Here is a 22,274-nt window from a genome sequence, read left to right as displayed (position 1 = left end):
TCCAGTGCCTTCCCTCAGTTAATTATTTTCTAGTTATCCTGTATATATCTTGCTTTGCATTAGACTGTAAGTTCTTTGAGGGCAGGGACTTTCTTTAGTCTGTTTTGTTATCCCTCTATCACTTAGCACAGTTCCGGGCACATAGAAAATGCTTAATAAATGCTTATGGATTGATCTATTGATGCCCTCAACAGTAATTGGGGAATTGGGAAGAGAGGAAGGTTTTGCAAAAAAGATGATAAATTCTGTTTGGAACACGTTGAGTTTAAGATGTCAATTTTTTCTTTTCTTTGTATATATGTATGTATATATTTTCTTTTGCAACATGGCTAATATGGAACTATATTTTACATGACTTACATGTATAATTAATATCATATTGCTTGCCTTCTAAAGTGGGGTGAGGACAGAAAGAATTTAATACTCAAATTTTTGAAAAAAATCAATGTTAGAAATTATAAATGCAATTGGAAAATATTTAGTTTTAAATAAAAATACATTAAAAAAGAAAAAAGTGATGAGTAGGGATGATGGAAGAGACAATCTGTTGGAAGACATGAGATGGAATGAGTTCACTTGAACAGGCAGAGGGGTTAGCCTTGGTAAGGAGTAAGTCTCATTATGTGAGAGAGGAATAAAAGAGGAGATAATGGAAGAAAGCACAAGTATGACAAGAGATAAGGAAGGAGTTCATGGTGAATGCTTTCAATTTGTTTTCTATAAAATATGGAACAAAGTTCTCAGCTAGAAGAGTATAGAGGGATAGCCATGGGAGGGTGAAGAGGGATGAAAAGGTTTGGCAGAGCCACTATGCTATGGAGAGTGGGCAACAATATGATAAGGGGGCTAGGAGAGGCAAGAGAGGAGGACAGTAAAGAACTGAATTGGTTCACCAAGGAATTGAGATGGGGAGGAGAAGAGAGAGCGGCTAGTGTAGGGGAGATGGTCTGAGAAATAATTGAGGAATCAAGGGATTGGAGGTCACAATTCGAATGAAGAGTAGGGGTATGCCTGGCAACCTTGTTGCCATCAACTTCTCCCTTAAACTGATGACACACAGTCAATCTACTGTCAAGTGTTCCTACTGGTGCCTTCACAACATCTCTCACATACATTCACTTCTCTCCTTTCACACAGCAACCACCCTTGTATAGGATCTTAGCCCCTTTTGCTTTAAGTATTATAATAGTCTTCTATAGGTCTCCCTGCCTCCATTCTCTCCCTACTCCAATCCAACTTCCACTCAACTGCCAAAGGGATCTTCCTAAACCATAGATATGACCATATCATTATCACCCTATTCAATATACTCTAGTGGTTCCCTATTATTTCTAGGATCAAATATAAAATCCTATGTTTCAGCTTTAAAGCCCTTCACATTTCCTACATTTCAAGTCTTCTTACACTAAACTCCCCCCCTGTACCATTCAATCTACCTATGCTGGCCTACTTGCTGATTCTGGAACACGACACTCTATCTCCAGTCGTTAAGTCTCCTTGCCTTTGCCCTGGCTGTCCCCCATACCTGAAATGCTCTCTGCTCACTTCTGTGTCTTCATTTCCATGGATCCCTTCAGAACTCAGTTCAAATCTCACTTCTGCAGGAGGCCTTTCCTTCCCCTTCTTCACCCCATACCCACCTCCTTCAGCTAAAGCCTTTCTCTTCTAAGTTTACCTTCCATCTGTTCTGCATGTATATCTTTTTTTTTTTTTTTTAAGCAATCGGGGTTAAGTAACTTGCTCAAGGTTACACGGCCAGTTATTTCTGGGTGTGGTGTTGAGTGTCTGAGCCCGGGATTTGATCTCCAGGTCGTCCCAACACTGGAGCCGGTGCTCTTACTTGCTGAGCCACCTGGCCGCCCCTAAGCAATTGGGGTTAAGTAACTTGCTCAAGGTTACACGGCCAGGTGTTTCTGGGTGGGTGCTAAGTGTCTGAGCCCGGGATTCGATCTCCAGGTCTTCTCAAAACTGGAGCCGGTGCTCTTACTTGCTGTGCTACCTGGCTGCCCCTCTGCATGTATATCTTGTAATTATATAATTACATGCATTTTTGTCTCCCCATAGAACATAAGCTTTTTGAGAATAGAGACTACATTTTCCTCTTTCTTTGTATTTGTAGTGCTCTGGTACATAGTAAACCTTAACAAATGTTTGGACTGACTGGATGACATACTTCTTCCTTCAGTTTAGCTTTTTTCTTATATTCACAAGTAAATATTTAGCCCTCTTTTCTATCTGTTAGCCAAGTTAACTATGCTCCTAATCATACAAGCTCAAAACCTCCTTCCCTCTAGCCCTTCATATTTAACTGAACCATTGTTTAATAAATGACGGAATGTTGTGCACAAGGCACCAGAATACAAAGAAGAAATAAGATAGTTCTTGCCATCAACTAGCTTGCAAAGGAAGACAAGATATGCATATAAGTAATACAAACTAAAATACAAATGGAAAGTTAACATTCAAATTATATGCTATAAGAAAGTATAGGAAGGAAAGGTCATTTCCAGATTTAGAAGATGGGATGGGGACCATAGAAATCATCTTTTAGGAGAGTATGCCCAAGGTTGAACTTGAAAGAAGAGAAAAATTAGAAAGGCAGGGAAGAGGGATGGGAAGGCTTCCAGGCACTGGGTATTAGCTAAACAAAGGCACAGAGATGGGAAAAAAAGAGAATGAGGATAAAAAATAGCAGCCACTTACATAAAGCTTTAAGGCTTTCAAAGTGTTTTACACACATTTTGTCATTTGATCCTTATAGCAACTGTGTGAAGCAGGTGCTAATGGTATCCCTGCATTACAGATGAAGAAATCAAGTATCAGAGGGTAACTGACTTGCCTAAGGTCACATAGCTATGAAATATCATGAGGTGGAATTCTAAGTCAAGTCTTCCTGACTCCAAGTCCACAATGGAATAGTTTATATGGAACAGAACTAGTGAGGTAGAGTACTGGAGTAGTGTAAGTAAATGGAGGCAACATTGACTGAAACTAGGTCGTAAAAGCTCTTGAATTCCAAGTTAGGGCCTTAAACTACTGAAGGTTTTTGACCATGAAAGTGATGTGATCTGAGTAGGAAATAAAGAACATACCAAGTACTGGGGTATAAAGGATGACCAGAAATAGAAAGACCAGTCAAATAGCCTATTACAATAGACTAAATAGTTAAAAAGTGGTCATGGTCTGAATTAGGATGGTGAAGTGGAAAGGAAGGAGTAGACTTGAGAGTTACTGCACAGGTAGAATTAACAAAACCTGGGAAGTGACAGGAGCAGGGAATGGGGCGGGGCAGAGGGGGAGGAAAGGACCAAAGATGACTGTGATTTTGAGCCTAGGTGACTGGGAGGATAGTTTTATAAATAAAATTGGAGAAATTAGCAGATTTGGGGTAGTGGGAAGGAAGGGGATAAGTTCAGTTTCAGATATGTTGTTGAATTTGAGGTATTCCTGAGATGTTCAAGTGCAGATACTTAGATTGCAGTCAGAAATGTGAGACTAGAGCTCTGGAAAAGGTTGGGGCTAGAAGTAAAAGATATGAAAATTATTCTCAAAGAGTTAACTAAACCATGAGAGTGAATGAGGTTACCAAAGAAGAGAATAATTAAAATTAAAAGTATATAGTCTCTCTATAAGTAACTGGTAATAAAACAAGCCTATATATTCATTTCAAGTTCCACATTCTCAATGAAATCTTCTCTGATTACCCTAGCTACATGTGATCCCGATTTCCTCTCAATGCCTATGGCACATGAAACCATTCTTATGATACAAACCATTGCATTTAGTTATTTGTGTACTTGTCATGAGATAATTTTTCCTACTAGAAGGCAAAATCCTTGAGGGTAAAAACTGTCTTACTTATTCTTTTTTTAAAATTTAAATTAATTAATTTTTATTTTTCAACATTCATTTCCACAAGATTTTGAGTTCCAAATTTTCTCCCCATCTCTCCCCTTCCTCCCACCCCAAGATGATATGTATTCTGATTACTCCTTCCCCCAGTCTGCCCTCCCTTATATCACCCCACCCCTCTCCCTCCTTTATCCCCTTCCCCTTTATTTTCTTTTACAGCAAGATAGATTTCTATACCCCATTGTCTGTATAGCTTATTTCCCAGTTGCCTAAGTAAAAACAATTTTTAACATGTTTCTCCCCCCCCCAGAATTTATTTATTTTTAGCTTTCAACATTCACTTCCATAAAATTTTGAGTTCCAAATTTTCTCACCGTCTCTCACTTACCCCCCACTCCAAGATGGCAAGCATACTGATTACCTCTTCCCTCAGTCTGTCCTCTTTTCTATCACTCCTATCCTTTCCCCTTATACTCTTACCCTTTACTTTTTTGTAGGGTAAGATGGATTTCTATACCCTATTGTCTGTATATCTTATTTCCCAGATGCATGTAAAAACAATTTTTTTAACATTTGTTTTTAAAACTTTGAATTTCAAATTCTCTTCCTTCTTCCCTCCCCACCCACCCTTACTGAGAAGGCAAGCAATTCAATTCAGGTTATATATGTGTTTTACTCATCTTATTCTTTTAACAAAACATAATCAGGTACCTTAGATATTAAATAAAAGATTCTCTCCACCCTCAAAAGGATCTCTTTAAACTTCTACAATGGTATAATAATTAAATGAATTGAAACTAAGAAACCTGTTGGGTTTTTTTTTTACTTAGAAAAGAGGCACTAGGTGTAAAATTAGAAGTAAAAATATATACTTACCTCCTCATTTGGTAAAGACACATACACTCGTTTGATGAAACGCCTAAAAAAATGTTTTGACCAATTAAGAAAAATTTGATTCAAAATGTTAAATTCACTTTAAAATAAGGTCTAAATTCAACACATCTTGGAGAAGACTTGAAAGAGGTTGTATAGAAAAATTATTTTATATAACTTTGAAAGACTTGGGGACTCAGATCAACACTATGACCAAACATAATTCCAGAGGTCTCATGATGAAACATGCTACCCAGTTTCAGGTGGAGAGGTGATGAATTTAGAGTACATACTGAGGCATATTTCTTTTTTTCAAATACAGTCAATGTGGGAATTTGTTTTACTTGAGAATAGATTTTTATAATAGGTTTTGTTTTTCTTGCCTTCTCAAAGGGTGAAAGAGGGGGCGGAGGTGGAAGACAAAGCAAACCTAAAAATAAAACTTTTTTTAAAAAAGGAAAATGTTTTAGAGAAGTACTTTTTTACATCATTTACTGTTTAAATGTAATTTATCTACTTTACTTAATACTGTCATAAAATAATAAATCAAACTTTTGTGATAGGCAAAAATTGTGAACAAAGTGGGTCCCCAAAGTGAAGGAATGGTTGAACTATAACATATGAATGTAATGGAACACTCTTACACTGTGAGAAATGACAAATATAAAGAACTGAAAGAAGCATGGGAAAAGTTGTATAAGTGAGGTAGGTATAACTAGAAAAAGTATATACAATGACCATAATAATGTAAATAAAAACAACACTGAAATGCAGGTAAAATGATTAATTGTAATAGCTTTTTTGTTTAGAACAGATAAGAGGTGAGAGACTACGAATGCTGAATGTTGCATATACTATCAAACGATTTGCTTTAATTTTGCACAACTGTTTTGTTTTTTGGACAAAGGATGTTCAATGGGTGGGGGTTTCTGGAAATGACTGTGGTAGCAGAACAAAAGGCACTAATACAGCTTTAAAAAATGATGGTACTGATCTATTTTTGGTAACAGGAAAGACAAAGCAACATGCTGTAATAGTAAAATAAGTAATTAATGAATTAACTCAACATATAGACCTAAATACTTGTACACCTGAGTTAACTTTTTAAGTATAAATATTTTATACAACTTTGCCATAAAAATATTTCAAAAATAATGTTAATTCCTTAAATCTAGCTGCTTCATCATTCCAAGTGGTGGCTCTCACACATTCCTGTTTTAGAGGAAACCATTCTACCCTCTTATTGGCAAGAGGCAAGTATGACCAATAAATAAACAGTTAATGAACTTATTTTCTGCCCAAAGGAGTTTCCATCTAGCAGAATCTCCTGTTATCACTATGTACTTTAAAAGTTCTCACACCAAGAGATTTAAGTGCTAAAAGTAGATTTCTCATTTATAAGATTGCTCCAACTGAACTAACTTCTTTCCATTATGTTTTCAAAAAATCAACTGACTTCATTTGGGTGGACATGTCTATTTCTATGGAATTTCTACATTTCTATTTCTATGGAAATAGAAACAACTGGGAGGAAAATAGAAAAAAAAGTGAAAAAAAATCCTATTATAAAGTATTCTATTATTCTATGGATTTGATTTTCCTATTATGTAAATCATGTTCCTCATGTACAAAGTGACAGAATAACTGTAAAATAGATGGGGGATTCCTGCTCCTCAATAGCAGCATGCTAGGATCTTCTTATAATGGAAAATATTCTTAAATCTTGTAAAATATATTTTGTATGCTTCTTCAGCTACCAGCAAGAACTTACTTGGGTAGTGCAATTTTCCTGTTACTGATTACCATTTCTGTCTTTCTACTAGGTCAGACAGTAATAAGGAACTGCAATATAGCTTCTCTACAAACCAAGAAGTCACTATATATCAATGCCAGCCATGATGCTAGGGCTATTATATACACTCAAAGAAACCCTACAAAAACAAAGAATTTCTCAATTTGAAGCCTGCTTACAGAACTCCAATTCAACTTCATTCATTTGAATGGTTGAACACTTATTTATCTGAAAGCTTATATGTAGTAGTAGTATGCAAGTGAATGAAAATATATTGAAATGCTTCATATTTTTTATAACAGGGCACCAGGCGTGGTGAGTATTTTCCTAGGCACCTCCACACTTTGGCTTTATTTATATCCATACGTAGTATTAAACTAATATGAACATTATAAAATTAATGTCAGGTTTTTTTGTTTTTTTTTTCAGTGACATTAACATTCAGAATATAATAAATTATGTGCTCTAGGAAAAACATATTTCTTAAAAAGTATATAAATCTTGAGTTTGAAATGTAAAATACAAGTTAAAATATAATAAGTCAATATATATACTCATATAATTCCCATTTTCTTCCACCTATATTTTACTACTAGAAGAAGAAAGTACAGGTTAGGGTGCTAATTCTCAATTAGGAAAGGTAAAATATAGTTGCTTTTGGTTGGAACTGAAAAGTTTTCAACTATGCTGATTTACTAAAAACAGTCCTTATAGCTAACTCAAGAAGAGTTAAGCACTCCATTTAACACAATAGAAAAAAATTAAATAATAACAACAATATGGTCACCTTCAAAGAGCTGATATAATTGATAACTAAATATGACAAAGGAAACCATGACAGGAAAAAAATATTGTTCCCTCCTCACAATTAAGGGACAGAGGAATCAGGGGGAGAAGAGAAGGCAAATGACAGAAAAGTAAAGTAAAATTGTAATGCAGCTGCTAGAAATACAGAAAGACATACAAATATTTACCTGAGAACAGCCTCATCAAGCTCTTGTGGCCTGTTAGTTGCACCCATTACAAGGACTCTGTCATCTCCAGCAGACTGTACCTTTAAGATGAATAAATTTTTTTTTTAAGTTTAAAGTGACAGAAAAGAATACATAGAAATAGTATATACTATACACAAAAATTATATTTCAATTTTGGTTATTTAAAAGAAAAATATTTCTATTAAAAACAATAAAGATCATGAAGAACACTTACACCATCAAATTCTATTAAAAATTCAGTTTTTAAACGTCTACTAGCATCATGTTCTCCTTCTCTTCTTTCACATAAAAGACTATCAACTTCATCTGCAAAGACAAAGATGATACCATTACCAATGGCCAAACTACCCAAACCATTCAAAATTATTTCTATGTAGTTTATTTCTTGTTTTAAGAGCTAGATGTTTCAAGTTGTTAACAGAGGGAAACCAATTCAAGTCATCATGTTGTCTTTAACATGACTCTGAACTTTTCCATCCTGATGCTTGGTAACTAGTATTCCTTCTCCTCCACAAAAGTCCTATTCCAGTGTCCTCTAGAGGCAAAGAGATAAATTTCGGCTCTTGAAGACTCAGTCATTGGAGAATAATAAACTCTCTTGAGTTCTTAGACTATGCTAAAATGGTTTGAAGTAATAAATTAAGTCTGCTTTTTAATTGTTTAATTAATTTAAATTGTTTTTAATTAATAGTCTGTTTTATTGATAAAATTTTTATGTTTGATATGACAAATTTTTATGTATTTAACCTAAGTAACAAAGAAACTCATCAGTAGGCAATGAATTCAAGGGTTATAGCAATGTGTGAAACAAAGAAATACACAAAACAGCCCTCAATCTTGCTCTGCTCTGACAGGCATGGTGACAATGGTTAGAAATAATGCAAATAATGCTATAAATAAAAAAATCAAAACTGTCTTACAACAGAAAAGTTGTAACATAATTAACATTAATTAGCTGTTGGTACTTTTAATGTGAAATTGTTGCCCTATAACTGGGCATCCACTGAACTGAAACTAAAGCCCTGATAACATTGAAAAGAATCATATAAATACTGGCACTGTCATTATAAAAGAAATTAGAAGATAAAAGATTGTTGCAGTTAAACTGAAAGATTGCTCACCAGTTCTTCAAGAAGAAGGTTTTATGACACCTATAAAGGCTAAAAGAAATATATTTTCAAAGAATACCTGATCATTCGGTACTACAAAACACACGAGGACCATTTTGCAAAAGGTCACCAAAGATACATGACAACCTCTGTCACAAATGATGCAGTGGTAGAGAAATTTATGGAAAATTTATTCAGATTTTCCTAAATTAAATCAATATATACTTTAATACTCAAGGATCTTCAATGCAAAGATGATTGTAGGAAAGGACAATGAAAAATATGATTCAGGAATAAGATATAAGGAAGGTCAAAAACTCATTCTATTCAGAAATTATAAGCCTATAAATTATGAACATTTTCTTCAAAAAGAGAATCACGAGGCTCTGGGCATGATAAAGATAAAATGTCGTCCAAAAAAAATGAAACTTCCCAAACCTTAACAGATAAGAAAAGACTTGTTACTAATCTACAGTCAGACCACTGACTTCTTATAGCAAAGGTCAAAACCCAACAAATTTAGAAGAATAAAAACGAAAAAATGCTGTATCTTAATATTTTGAATCTGACCTACTTAAATATTCTATTGATGCATAAAAATGTAAATTAATAGACAAAGAAAGAGACTTATCATTTCCAAAGTAAGTTTAATCAACACATGTCAACTGCCACAGTGAGGGAACCAAAACAGTTTAGAAATCACCTTGGGTGGCAAACATCTAAATATCCTTGACAACTGGAGAGCAATAATAACTAAGAACAATACCAGTTTAGAACTTACTCATTTGAAAAACCAAAAAAACCCATATGTATTATTGGGAGAATGAAGCTGGCATATCTCTTAAATTAGGAAGTTTTGAGGTACACTGGAATATATCAATCAGCAGTCTGCACTAAACTAGGAATTAAAATGATGAACTCCAGGTTGGGGATGGGGTGGAAGGAGAGCCACAAATTTTTATAAAAGGGCTGAACTGTCCCAGGTCAGAAATGAAGCAGATCAAAGCTCCCATGCTGATCAACAGACTGCATCTGTGAGTAGCTTTACACTTCCATCCTGAGCAAGATGGGGAGACAGGACAGAACAAAGGAAAGGACAAAGAATGGACAAAGGAAGGCAAAGGTAAAGAATCACATAGTTTCTATAACAAAACTGATAATGGATACATACTGCCTGATATAATTTATGAGGTTGTAGAAATGGCACTAAAGAAAACAGAGATGGGAAAACCAAGAGACAGCCTAGAGGGCACTAAGGGATCAATTCTTAAGTTATCTGAAAGAGGGAGGAAAAAAAAATCAAAGCTGCTATTATTACAAGAAAAGGAGAGGAGAATTTGAGAATATATCAGTAATGAATAATTTGTATAACTTCTTGCAACTCTACAACATCTTTATGAGAATCTACACATATAAAAGACATGCTTGATGAAGAATTAAGAAGAGAACAGACAGGCTGCAAATTATATTCTATGGCAAATGACATTTTTATAGTCAAACAGTTGACTGAAAGGTATAAAGCCTAAAAGAACCCTGTTTGTTGAATGAAAAAGCATCTAGTCTGGCAAAGGTAAATGTTAGCCTTAAAGGTCTCCTTCATCAAGATGTCTCCCAATCATATATTAAGGTTCCTTGAAAGATGCAACAATACAGAAAATGTTGACAATCCTCTGATTATTAATATCAAGTGAGGCATAAAACAGGGAGACATATGCTCACCAAAGGTGTTTGTCACTGTCATGAAGGATGTCCAGTACAAAGTCCAAATGGAAGAGTGATTCCCTACAGATGAGGTCTTCCAGAAGCTCCTGTTTGTGGATGACAGTGCTGGCTGCATCAAGCCCCATAACACTGCAGAGCAGCCAAAATGAAATCCATAATCACTCAAAAGAGTTTGGCCTAACTATCCATGCAAGAAATACAAAGGAGATGACGAAGTCATATTGACCAGACTACAATATATAGTCAACTGGATAATCTATAAAGCACATCATACACTTTAATTGGCAAACATGGTAGATGGACAATGAACTAGGCTCAGAAGCAAATAGGAGAAAGGAATGGGCAAGATTGCCTATACTGTTCTCAACTGCTCCAAATTTCTCCATCTCATCTTTTAAATACTATTTTTCTAGTGATTCTATACTGTACATCACAGAATCCCATAATTCATGAGGAATCAAAATTTTAAGTCAAGGAATAGTAAGATGTGCAGTGATAAACATACTGCAGCACATTATCAATAATAAACTATGTACCCAGAGCAATGTAAAGGATAACAAAGAGATTTCTGAACAGAAGAAGTGATAAACTTGTTATAAATCAGTTATAGATGGACAGCCTACAAGTTGCATAGATACCCATATAAAACCAAAATATCTAGATGGAGTTCCTCAGCATGTTGGGTGAATCACTTGTGAAAGATTTACAGGAAGACATGAATAAGAGTCAAACAGCAAGCAAAAGTTTTGATAGGTTGCCATCTGTATCCATAGCAATGATACCACAGATCTATTTAAGTACTGAAAGATAAGAGCCCTATCATATGTGGAGAAAGGGATTTCATGAATGTTATTTATGAGGACAACATAGTCTTACCTATGAAAATTATAGAAGGCTGAAGTTCTCTAGCCACAGCAAAAAGAGCTCTTACCAATTTCTCTCCTTCACCTACCTAAAAACAAAGAATTAAATATTTTGTTACACATTAAACCTCAAAATTATTTCACCTTTTGTCATTTCTATGACTGTAATCTTAGGACAAATAGACCTCATTTTTCTTCCTTTGTTTCAATATAAATTTAGGGGGTAGAGAAAGAAGAAAATATTTATCAAGATTTAATTCGGGTTTGAAAAGTAAAACAACAACAAAAAAGACAACTTTGGTTTTCTTTTCTCTTATGAACAAATTTGAGATGGAGAGCACAGAAGGTAGGGGAGTATATAGGAATAAGTGAATTTTATACACACACAATTTTTTTTTTAAGGTGTAAGAGGGGAAAATGAAGAAGAACCCCTCTTACAATGAATAATCCCAGGGAAGCTTCCTGAAAAGTCAGTGTCATAAACACCAACAGTAAGCAACAAATTCCAGGTATAATGAATCCCTTTGGCCTCTCTGAAATATTCCTAAAGTGGCAAATCTAGTCAACATAGGCTATTCCCAGATGCCACAGTACTTGGTGCTACATATGGAACCAATTGGCATATAGAGAAGCTAACTGGGAAATATGTTTCTGTGATGCCTCTCCTCCCTTCCCTTACCTATTTACACAACTCCATCATCAAAAGAACTTGGTATCTGGCCAAGGAGACTTGGCCCAAATTTATGGATACCCAATCTTTTTACAAAGTTGCTTTGATGACTGTTTTATTTTACACATCTCAAGCAGAAGCTAAGGTGTTATTAGTGTAATGACTACCTTTAAAAGTTATTCTAAATTATGTTAGGATTGGTAATTCATAAACTGATAAATTTGTTTTTTTATATAAATTAAGAAGCTAGTATTAGTCTATATGTATGTATAATTGTCCATATTTAAAACAGAAAGAAAAGATATTCGACTGAAACCTTTGTGAAAGATTTGAGAGATTTCACTTGATCACAAACTTAATATACACCAACATTCATGTGCTCTAGCTAAAAAAGTTAACATAATCTTGGACTACATTAAGAGAAATATATCATCTGGACAATGTAAAATAAAATAAATTACACATTTTAGAACTGGACAGGACCTTAAAAAACATCTAGTCCAAACTCTTCATTTTACAAATGAGAAAGTGAAATCTGGAGAGTTTCCAAAGTTTTTCAGTTCCTCTATATTTTGTGCTACTCACACATTTGCAGTAATATGCCTAGTTCTGTCAGTTTTTAAGAGAAGTATTGGCAAATCATTGTACTAGTCCTCAGAGGTTGGGAAACAAGGATAATGAAAACGTCTAGACCCCTTGATCTTTAGGAGTAGCTAAACAAAAAAGGCATGTTTAGCCTGGAAATAAGAATAAGGGCAGATATGGTATACTTCATGAAAGGATATCATGTAGAAGAGAGCACATACAGTCTTGTTTTGTGCTGCTTTTGAAGGCTGGATGTATATATAGAAGCAGATCTGGGTTCAGCATAAGGAAAAACTTGATAATAACTAGCACAATCCAGTAACTAAATAAGCTAACATGTTGTCTAAACAGATAATGAGATTTCCTTAAGGTATCTAAGTCAAGACTAGGGAACCAGTCTGGGGAGCCAGATTTGTCAGGAATTCCTTATTGACTGGGATATTAAATTGGTTGACCTCAAAAAGTCCTTGTACCTTAAGGCTTTTAATAAACATTCATCCAATTGAATCTGTAGAATGATCCTAAGACCACACTATTGGAATACACTAGAACACACTAATCCAGAGTCAGAAAATGATTTTAGTTCAGCTGCTTTAACGAGTCATTTCACTAACCATTTTTATAAACACTTAATAACTATAGAACTTATATGCATACTTTCATCAAAGAAATATAAAATCAAAACCAGACCATCATCTAGGACAATCATAACATAGTATAACTTGATGGGAACCAGAAAGGTTTGCTTTTTTTTTTTGGAGGGGAGAAGGCTGGACAATTGGGGTTAAGTGACTTAACCAAGGTCACACAGCTAGCAAGTGTTAAGTGTCTGAGGCCGGATTTGAACTCAGGTCCTCCTGACTGCAGGACCTGTGCTCTATTCACTGAGCCACCTAGCCACCGCCAGAAAGGTTTTCTGCCTCAGAATTATCACATCCTCTGACCTGCCACTTATGGCTAAAATTCCACCATTAGATTTCATTCCCATGCTTAAAGCTTTGACTTTTGCTAAAATCTAAATACCTCTTAGAAAGCTAATATAGTATATATCATATTCACAAATCTAAGCATGACTGAAATTAAAGTTTTTCCATCAAAAAGTATAATCTTACTAAGTTTTATTTCCTTGTTTGCAAAAGAAACTTAATTTTTTAAAAAAGCTATGCATATGAAGTAACCAAATCATCTTCAAAGTATTCCTCTTAGTAAGAACACATTATTTCCAACTTCTGACATAGAATTTATTATTTCCACAACTACTTAAATGTTCTTTTAAGTTCTGTTGGCTATTATAATTTTTGCATGTTTTTCAAGCTACCATAATGATTTTTAAAAGGACCATTTTTTAAATATTGGAGATTTCTGGAGTAGGATTATAGTTTGCCATGCTAATCCAGGTTTGCATCACTTCTCACTTCAACTACTGCAAAAAAGCTTACACTTTTTCTTACCTCAAGCTTCTCCCTACATCAGTCTATCCTCCACATAACTGCAAAAGTAATTTTCCTAAAGCTCAGGTCTGATTCTGTCACTCTCTTACTCAACAAACTCTAGCAGCTCCTTATTTCCCCTATGATGAAATAGTGGGTGTCCTGGAATTCTTTATGCAGTTTTAAGACAGTTAAGGTTAAAATTGCATAAAGACTTCCAGGGCACCCCGTAGAAACTCTTCTGTTTGCACCTAAGCTCTTCACAATGTGGCTTCTTCCTACTTTTCAGTCTTCTTACACCTCACTCTACAATGTAGCCATACTGGCTGACTTCACACAACACTCCATCTTCCATCTCCACGTCTTTGCCCTCAATTGTCCCCCATGCCTGGACTTAATTCCCTCTTTATCTCTGCCTTTCGGAATTCCTAGTTTCTTCAACACCATGCCTCAATGCCACAGGTGCTTCTCCCTCCACCACTGTGTCCCCCTTCTCTCATTGGTCAGCTCTACTCAGAACCTCCATTTGGAGAAAGGACTCAGATGAGTCATGCTTCATCCTCCAGACTTTTACCACAATCCACACCCCCCACCATGGGTACTTTCCTTCCTTAAATCCTTCCTACTTTACAATCCTCTTTTATGTGCTGTCTCCCTCTACTAAAAAGTAAGTGCCTTGAGGTTAGGAGCGATCTTTCTTTTTGTTTGTATCTGTCCCCAGCACTAAGTAAAGGACTTGGCACAGAGAAAGGGCTGAATAAATGCGTGTTGATTCAACTCAAGTACCAGTTTCTCTATATAGTCATTCCTGGTTCCCTCAGCTGTTAGGTTAGTGTACACTCTGAATATATTCCTATATGTACATATTTTCTCCCCAATTAGAAAGTAAACTCCTTGAAAGTGGGGACTTTAGTCTCTGAATCCCCTGGTACTTCAGCACCATGCCTTGAACACGGTAAGTCCTTATTGACTCACTGAAGGTTGGAAGCAAAAGTCAAATTATCATATTCACAATTTTGCTTGGCACTGACCCTGTTAATATGTCTGTTGTGTAACAGACACAGCTACTCTTAAAGTTCTTGTTATTGAATATACTAATACCAAATTAAGCTCTTTTTGGAATATCATCATAGACATTATAAAGCAAATGGAGAAAGGACACGAAATATATATATATATATATATATATATATATATATATATATATATATATATATACATATAAACAGAAGAAAAATAAGGGAGAGGCTTAGGAAGGTTATATAGAAAACCCTAGTACTGGGGTAGGGCGGGGGAGTCTCAGAGAATTTGGGCACTTCATTTCTGGTAACTAATATTAACTACTACTCCCTTTCCTTTAGGATAAAAACAAAACCTTTACTCTGGTATTTAAAGCCCTCTGTTATCTGGCTATCATCTAGCTCTCCAGTTTTATTTTACATTATTTATCTTTATAGAAGTTCTATTTCAAATAAACCAGCCTATCAACTACTCCATTTACAATCCAAATCTGTTGGTTGCCTCTTGTACTTTTGCACAAGCATGCCCACATATCTTCCCAACCCTGCCTTATAAAATCTTTAGCTTCCTTCAAAGCATAGGTCAGGTGTTACCTCTTACATGATGTATTTCTTGATTTCCTCCTACTAGTAATTAGTGTTGAGTCCCATTCTCTTGAGGGTATTTTTTATACATTTTATATTCATATTTTTACTTACTTTGTACATGTTATATTCTCTCAGAAGAAATGTAAGCTCTTTAAGGGCAAGGGCTGTTTTGTGTTTTACTTTGTATGCCTGATACTTGAACTTAATAACATTTGTTGAATTGAATGTAGAGGTAAAATGATTATGTTCCACAAAAGGGAAATATTAAGAATAGAGTGACAAACACAAATAAAGTAATTACTTTCAAGTCTATAACTTCTTGTTATATCTTTAAAGTAGGTACAAAATCCTAAGAAAACATTCTTATTTACACTTCCATTATTAGTATTCAATATATTAAAATTTACACATTAACTTAATCAATATTGAAAATAGTTACTCACATATTTTGAGGTTAAACTTGCAGCACTTATATTAAAGAAAGTTGCATTGGACTCTGCAGCTACTGCTTTGGCCTTTAAGAAATGTAAAAAAAAAAGCAGATGTAAAGTCACAAGAGCATATATTAAAATAGGGACCTAACGCATCACAATACCCTATTTCAACAGGACCTAATTTGGGATGTTAACATAACTAACAAAGATTTTCTAAACATTAAAAACATGACTAATAATTTTATAAAACAAATATGATGTTTTTCTCTGTTATATGAAAGGGGAAACTTCCTGTCATTCCTTTTCTCAAAAGGACTAGAAGGAAAAGAAGAGGATGCTGGCTTTTCTCCTTTCTATTATGGAAATGGCAGCTTGCAATAAAGAGAGTTGAGTTGACAGCAAAACACAGTAACATGTCTCTGTTCATTTTCTCTTTTGGCAAAGATATCCAGGAAAGCAGAAACACCTGGAAATGTTAGCAGGAAAAAAGTCTTGGCAATTTTGACAACCAGGTTTCTGTATAACTTGAACAAAATTTATATACTTCTTGCTCATTATTTTTTAGCCTACTAAAGTAGCTAAGAATTTAAAAAATATTCAACATAGTAAGGTATATACAGGGTATATTTTGTTATTTGGTCCCGATGTGATTTCACTGGTGTGAAGAACTTAAAACTTTAATACTCTCTCCACAGATACAAGCTGGCCAAGCTTACAGAGTTGCCTGGAGTCACTAAATAATAAAGTGACTTCCTACTGGTCTATACTAGTATGTTTTAGAGGCAGAACTTTAATACAGGAATTCCTAACTCCAAGACCAGTCTTCTAGTCACTCTGAAATGTTGCTTATTGTACCCTTTTATAAATAAAGTCTTAAAATAATGAAAATTATCCCATTACTTCTTTCAGCTGTCCAGAAACACATACTGAGCAGAATGTTTGTGAGGTCTTTAATAGGAAAGATGGGAAGCAGAAAAAAAAAAAACCACATCAAAAAGAAAACAACAGTTATCCCTTCTGCACCATGGGAGTTAGGGTATGAGCCCCTGCAATCTGAAAAAAACTGCATAAAATTTTTTGGCCCTTCCTTTGAAACAAAGAAGGTGTCTGAATATTTTCTTTTTCTTTTATGGGGTATTTACAGCACCTTATTGTAAAATTTCAGTTAAGTATTTGGTTACAAGTTCTGTATTGTTGGCTGGCCTTCATATTTCATCTGCGACTTCTGCAAAACTCCCCACAAAATTCCCATTTAATTTCTTATGGTGTTAAAGGCTGTAAAGCTGTCCTCTGAACTTGTCTTTTTGGACTGTCATATTTTCCAGGAACACTGAACCCAGAGCATGCAGGAGGCCCTGAATGTGCCAAGGATGAAGTCCCACTCTCACCCCCACCAGGCTAACATAATTTGTTGTCTGCACCCTAAGCTGGATTCCCTGTGTGTCTCTGGGAGGCAAGGTAAGTGTTAGCCACTCTGTACCAGGCTAGGGAAAATGCTTGGCACCTGGGGTCCTTTGCAGATAAGCAGACCCTCCTATCTTCATAGTCTAGCAGTTCCCAAGGGAAAAGAATGTGGCTTCTGTCATAACCTTCTTCCTCCCCTTCAGGAGAGGTTATTGCACCTTTCCCTTCCCATTTTCTTCTCTTCCTTTCGTTGTACTGTCATAAACATGCAAAATTCTGTAAGGCCTGTGAACTCTTTGGATTTCACATGCATGTTTATTTCTCTTGTAATAAACCTGGTTTTCACACAAGTCTTGTGACACTGTAATTGCCTGTTGCCATGCCAACCCATGATATAAAGAAACCACGATCAGGAAAGTTGAGATGTGGAAGGGATAACTGCACTCAATTACAATTAAGGAAAAACTATCAAATACTACACAGGATGCAACTATTAAGAAAATATCTATTTACTATTGATTCCCCAACTCATTTATGCAGTTCTCTAAGGAACACAAAAACTTTGTTCATCAGTTAAATCAGGACAATAATATTTGTCTTATGAATCTCATAAGATTATTATGAGCTAGCTTAGGCACAGAACAATTAAGTGACTTGCCAATGATCATACCACTAAATGTCAAAGGAGAAGAAGAGATGTAGGTCAAACTTAGTCTAGTTCTTCCATTACACCAAAAAGCTGCTACACCAGTAATATTATTTTACAGTTATCTATTTCAACATTACTAAAGTTTCTGGATAGTGATAAATCTTTTAGAAAGAAAAATCAGAGAAACTATCTAGGAAAGAAAAAGAATTTCTAAAATATATTTCTATATTTCTCAAATACATAAGATTCAAACACAAAACATTTCTTACCAGCATAGTTTTTCCATTTCCAGGTGGGCCGAATAGCAACAATCCCCGAGCTGGAGCTCTAAGCCCTGTGAATAGCTTTTAAAAACACAAGGACATAGTTTAAAATTTTGTTCTACAGGGAGATGAAAATCACTAAATCTGGGGAAATAGTTATTAACAAAATAGAAAAAATAACTTTTACAAAACAAGGACATTTCCCAAAAACATTTCCCAATTATTTTCATTCAGACATAAGACAGACAACATCAGAATTTGAAACCCAGGGAGACATTAGGACAAAGAATAAAACACTCCTAATTAGAAAGAGCACTAAGGTTTCACTGTTTTTTTTTTTTTTACTGAAGGTGAATATAACAGAAAAATAAATTGGGCTAAAGTAAAACAAAAGTTCTAAGTACAGATACAGATATGTTCAAGTCACACAAAAGAGAAGTAGGTGATGTTTACTCATGTTACAATATCATAGACTAGTATTTTGAACTAATTTGTAAGTTCATTATACAAATACATTCATTTTATGTATGTAAAATCTATCTTCTTCTCTATCTTCTTCACCCTCTTCCTTCTTTCTAAGCCCTACCCATCCCAAACCCAACTTCCTCTAGGGAGACATTTAACTCACAACAATCTTGTCCAGTTTCAAAATTTCAACAGCATTTAAAAGTTTGAACCATTCATTTGAAATCCAATAGCACAGTGGTTTATGGCATTTATTTCTATTATTAAAGCATTCAATTATTAATTTTACCTCTTATAATGCTATTTAAGTTTTTTTTTACAATAATATACTTATATTTTAAGTTGCTTATATTCCAAATTAGACTATAATTTCCTTGAGAGTTATGGGAGATAAAAATTATGGGAGATAAAAATGAGCAAGAGATTCTCTATCTGTGAGGACCTTACTAAGTGGAAGAAAGAAAAGCAAATAAATAATTATAAAGGAGGAAAATGATTACTGCCCCAAAAGAAGTGTGTGTGTGTGTATATGTATGTATAAGTTACAGAGGATAATGAATAGAACACTGGACTTGGAGTCAGAAGACCTGAATTTGAATTCTGTCTTAAATATTTACTAGATGTAAGATCCTGGGCAACTCACTCAATTTCTCTAAAACTCAGTTTCCTCCTCTGTAAAATGAAAGTAATGATAGCACCAACCTCACAGTATTAGTTTGAGGACATAACAACAACAGGTAACATTTATATAATACCTACTATGTGTCAGGCACTGTGCTAAGTACTTTACAAATTATCTTTTTTTAATCCTTACAACCACCCTAGGAGGTAGGTTGATAATACATGAGATAACATCTGTAAAGAACTTTGCAAACTATGAAGGACTATATAGATCTTAGCTACACGTAATTATAACCACTTATATAGGAAGTCTTTCTAAGGGCTGAAAGAATATGGAAACGCTTCAGTGAGGAAATGGCCTTTAACATATGCCTTAACATAAGTGTATAAACAAGCAGGGATGGCAAGGGGAAAAGCTCTCTAGGTACATGGAACAGAATGAGTGAAAGGTGTTGGTGGTAAAGTGTAATGGCAAGCAAAGTGGTACTTTGCTCCTTGTTTCAGCTATTCAAGTGCCTTTGAGTCCTACCTGTGATTATATCAAGTCTTTGTTGGAAACTGTATACATTGTGTTGCCCTTAATAGGCCTGAGGGAGTCTGGAGACCTTCCCAGCCCTTAATAGGCCTAACTTCATCACATGGAGCCTAGGGTGGTGAGAGGAACTTACTGAAAGAGGGACCAGAAAGGACACATGGTTCAGGAAGGAACAGAGCAGATAAAAGCCTGGGCATGAGCTAGGAACAAGTAGAACTGAGATCAAGAATGCTTGTGATTAGGGGTGGCCAGTTAGCACAGTAAGAGCGCTGGACCCAGCCTCGGGAGACCCGGGATCAGTTCCAGCCTCAGATACTTGGCACCCACACAAAATAACTGGCTGTGTAACCTTGAGCAAGTTACTTAACCCCAATTGCTTTAAAAAAAAAAAAAGAACGCTTGTGATTTTGGCACTCTGTCTGTTGGTCTGTCAGACAAAAACCTTGTCTGTTGTTTTTAGACAGAAGTTACCAAAGAGGACTTTAATGCTGATACAAAAGCACTAGAAGAGGACTTTCCTGCTGATCCACAAGCCCTGAAAGAGGACTTTACTGATGTTTACAGAATTCCTTAAAAAGGACTTTACTACTGTTTACTGAGGTCCTGAAAGAGGGCTTTACTGCTGTTACAGAAGTCCTGAAAGAGGATTTTACTGCTGTTACAGAAGTCTGAAAGAAGGCTTTAGTGCTGTTTACAGAAGTCCTGGGACCTTACTGCTGATTTGTGTTTGATTTCTCAGACAGAAGATTTGTCTGTTTGTGTTACTTTGTCAGATGGAAAGCGAATTGAGATCATAGTGCTGGCAATGTGTATGAATATTGTTGTAACTCTGCTAAGCTTAATGTGTGTAAATATTGTTGTGGCTCTGTTAAGTTTTGTCTTCCCAAGAACACAAACTTCGTAGGGCTTGGAGTGGATTAGTCACCATGAGCTGTTATTGGACAGCTGCCTATCTGTGAATCCAGGCAACATTTGGGTTAATCCAGGCAAGACTTGGGAGCATGGAAGAGGAGTCGTGGAGTTTGGAGGTCAGCCTCAAGTTAAGATGAAAGGACTTTTACTTAAGTACTCAGTGCTGACTGATGAGATTGTAATTTAATTGTGACCTATGGGTAGATGGCCTTTGTACTTTCCACTACCCCTTAAGGATGACTGACTTAAGGATGATTACTCCTTAAGGATGATTAACTTAAGAATGACTGGAAACCAGCCTCTACTTAAGGATGAAAGGAGACTTCACTTGCTTACAAACTGATTGATGAGATTGTGACTTACGGAATGACATGTTTAGTTTAAGACTATGTGGCCAACTTAGTAATAAGTTGTTATATTATATTATTGTGAATGTTTTGCCTTAGTTTATTGCTGAATAAATAGAGAGTTCACTACACTACACAATCAGAACCTTAAAGTTATTCACGGCAGCAGTCCTCAGGAGAGCTGTTCATGATTGGCTTTACATAAAGCTAAATGTTTTAGGGATGAATTGTATGGTTGTAGTTTTAACTGATTGTGTGTGTAGTTACATTCAACTCAATAAATATATATTAAGTACCTGCCACCTGAAAGGCACCAACAAAGTGCTAGGAACAGGACAAAAATTAAATAGTCTCTGCTCTCAAAGAGGTAGAATGTTGCAGATGGGGAATGCCAAATAGGCTGGTTTTGACTCAACTATAAGGTATACAAGGGAGGCTTATATGAAATAAATTTGGAAAGTTTGAGACAAGATTGTGAAAGGCTTTAAATGCCAAAGAGTTTGCATTTTAATCTAGGGACAGTAAGCAAGTCACTTAAGCTTCTTGAGCAGGAGAGTTGCATTGTCAAACTTGTACTGTGGGAAGATAATTTTTACAGTTGTGTGGAGGATGGACAAGAGAGTGGAGAGGCCAGAAGCAGGAAGAGTATTTATTATTATTATTATTTAGAAAGTTAATAGTTTGGTCAAGACACAACATAGGCATGAACATGTATACTGGTCATGTGAAGAAAAGAGGTGAAGGGAAGCATGCATGCAAAAGAGGTAATGGAGATGGAATCAAGAAGACCTGGAAAGGGACTAGATATGGGTATGTGGGATCAAGGATCTTGCTGATCTGAACTTGGATAAATGGAATGATGCTGGTTCCCTCAACAGAAACAGAGATGCTAGGAAGAGAGAAGTTTAAAGAGAAAGTTATTAAGTTCCACTGTAGTCAAGTTAAATTTGAGATACTGAAGCCTGTCAATCGCTACACAAAAAAAGATTAAACATTTCTATCAGTTTAGAAACAAATAATTTCTGAGTATCAGCCATTACTTCGAAACAAATTTTATTACTTAAATAATGTTACTTCATAATTCTAGAATAATGTGAACATATTCCTGATAATAAATTATCTGCTATTTTATTACAACATGGTTTG

General features: G+C 35.3%; 2 protein-coding genes across 8 annotated transcripts in view; both read right to left on the bottom strand.

Moving 5' to 3' along the window:
- The window catches only part of SLC30A6 (solute carrier family 30 member 6), a 388,867-nt gene that overhangs the window by 86,150 nt on the left and 280,443 nt on the right, over nucleotides 1-22,274 (bottom strand). The gene's annotated exons all lie outside the window — the stretch shown is intronic.
- The window catches only part of SPAST (spastin), a 96,188-nt gene that overhangs the window by 8,771 nt on the left and 65,143 nt on the right, over nucleotides 1-22,274 (bottom strand). For 4 of the 7 annotated variants that reach the window (XM_069072154.1, XM_069072153.1, XM_069072152.1 and 1 more), the window contains 6 exons: nucleotides 18,255-18,329; nucleotides 15,942-16,013; nucleotides 11,220-11,295; nucleotides 7,727-7,818; nucleotides 7,492-7,571; nucleotides 4,729-4,771 (listed from right to left, as the gene is read on the bottom strand). In XM_069072154.1, coding sequence (XP_068928255.1) covers nucleotides 4,729-4,771; nucleotides 7,492-7,571; nucleotides 7,727-7,818; nucleotides 11,220-11,295; nucleotides 15,942-16,013; nucleotides 18,255-18,329 — 438 coding nt within the window. Of the gene's footprint in view, nucleotides 1-4,728; nucleotides 4,772-7,491; nucleotides 7,572-7,726; nucleotides 7,819-10,340; nucleotides 10,473-11,219; nucleotides 11,296-15,941; nucleotides 16,014-18,254; nucleotides 18,330-22,274 lie in introns of all 7 variants that reach the window. The other 3 variants (XM_069072149.1, XM_069072147.1, XM_069072148.1) reach the window with 1 other exon arrangement.

This window comes from Petaurus breviceps, unplaced genomic scaffold (genome assembly GCF_028583685.1).
Source record: "Petaurus breviceps papuanus isolate PSGF00001 unplaced genomic scaffold, PetGlider_PUasm1.0 90845, whole genome shotgun sequence".
Lineage (NCBI taxonomy): Eukaryota > Metazoa > Chordata > Mammalia > Diprotodontia > Petauridae > Petaurus > Petaurus breviceps.
Note: the sequence above shows the minus strand (reverse complement) of the source record. Positions and strands in the feature narration are given on the sequence as shown.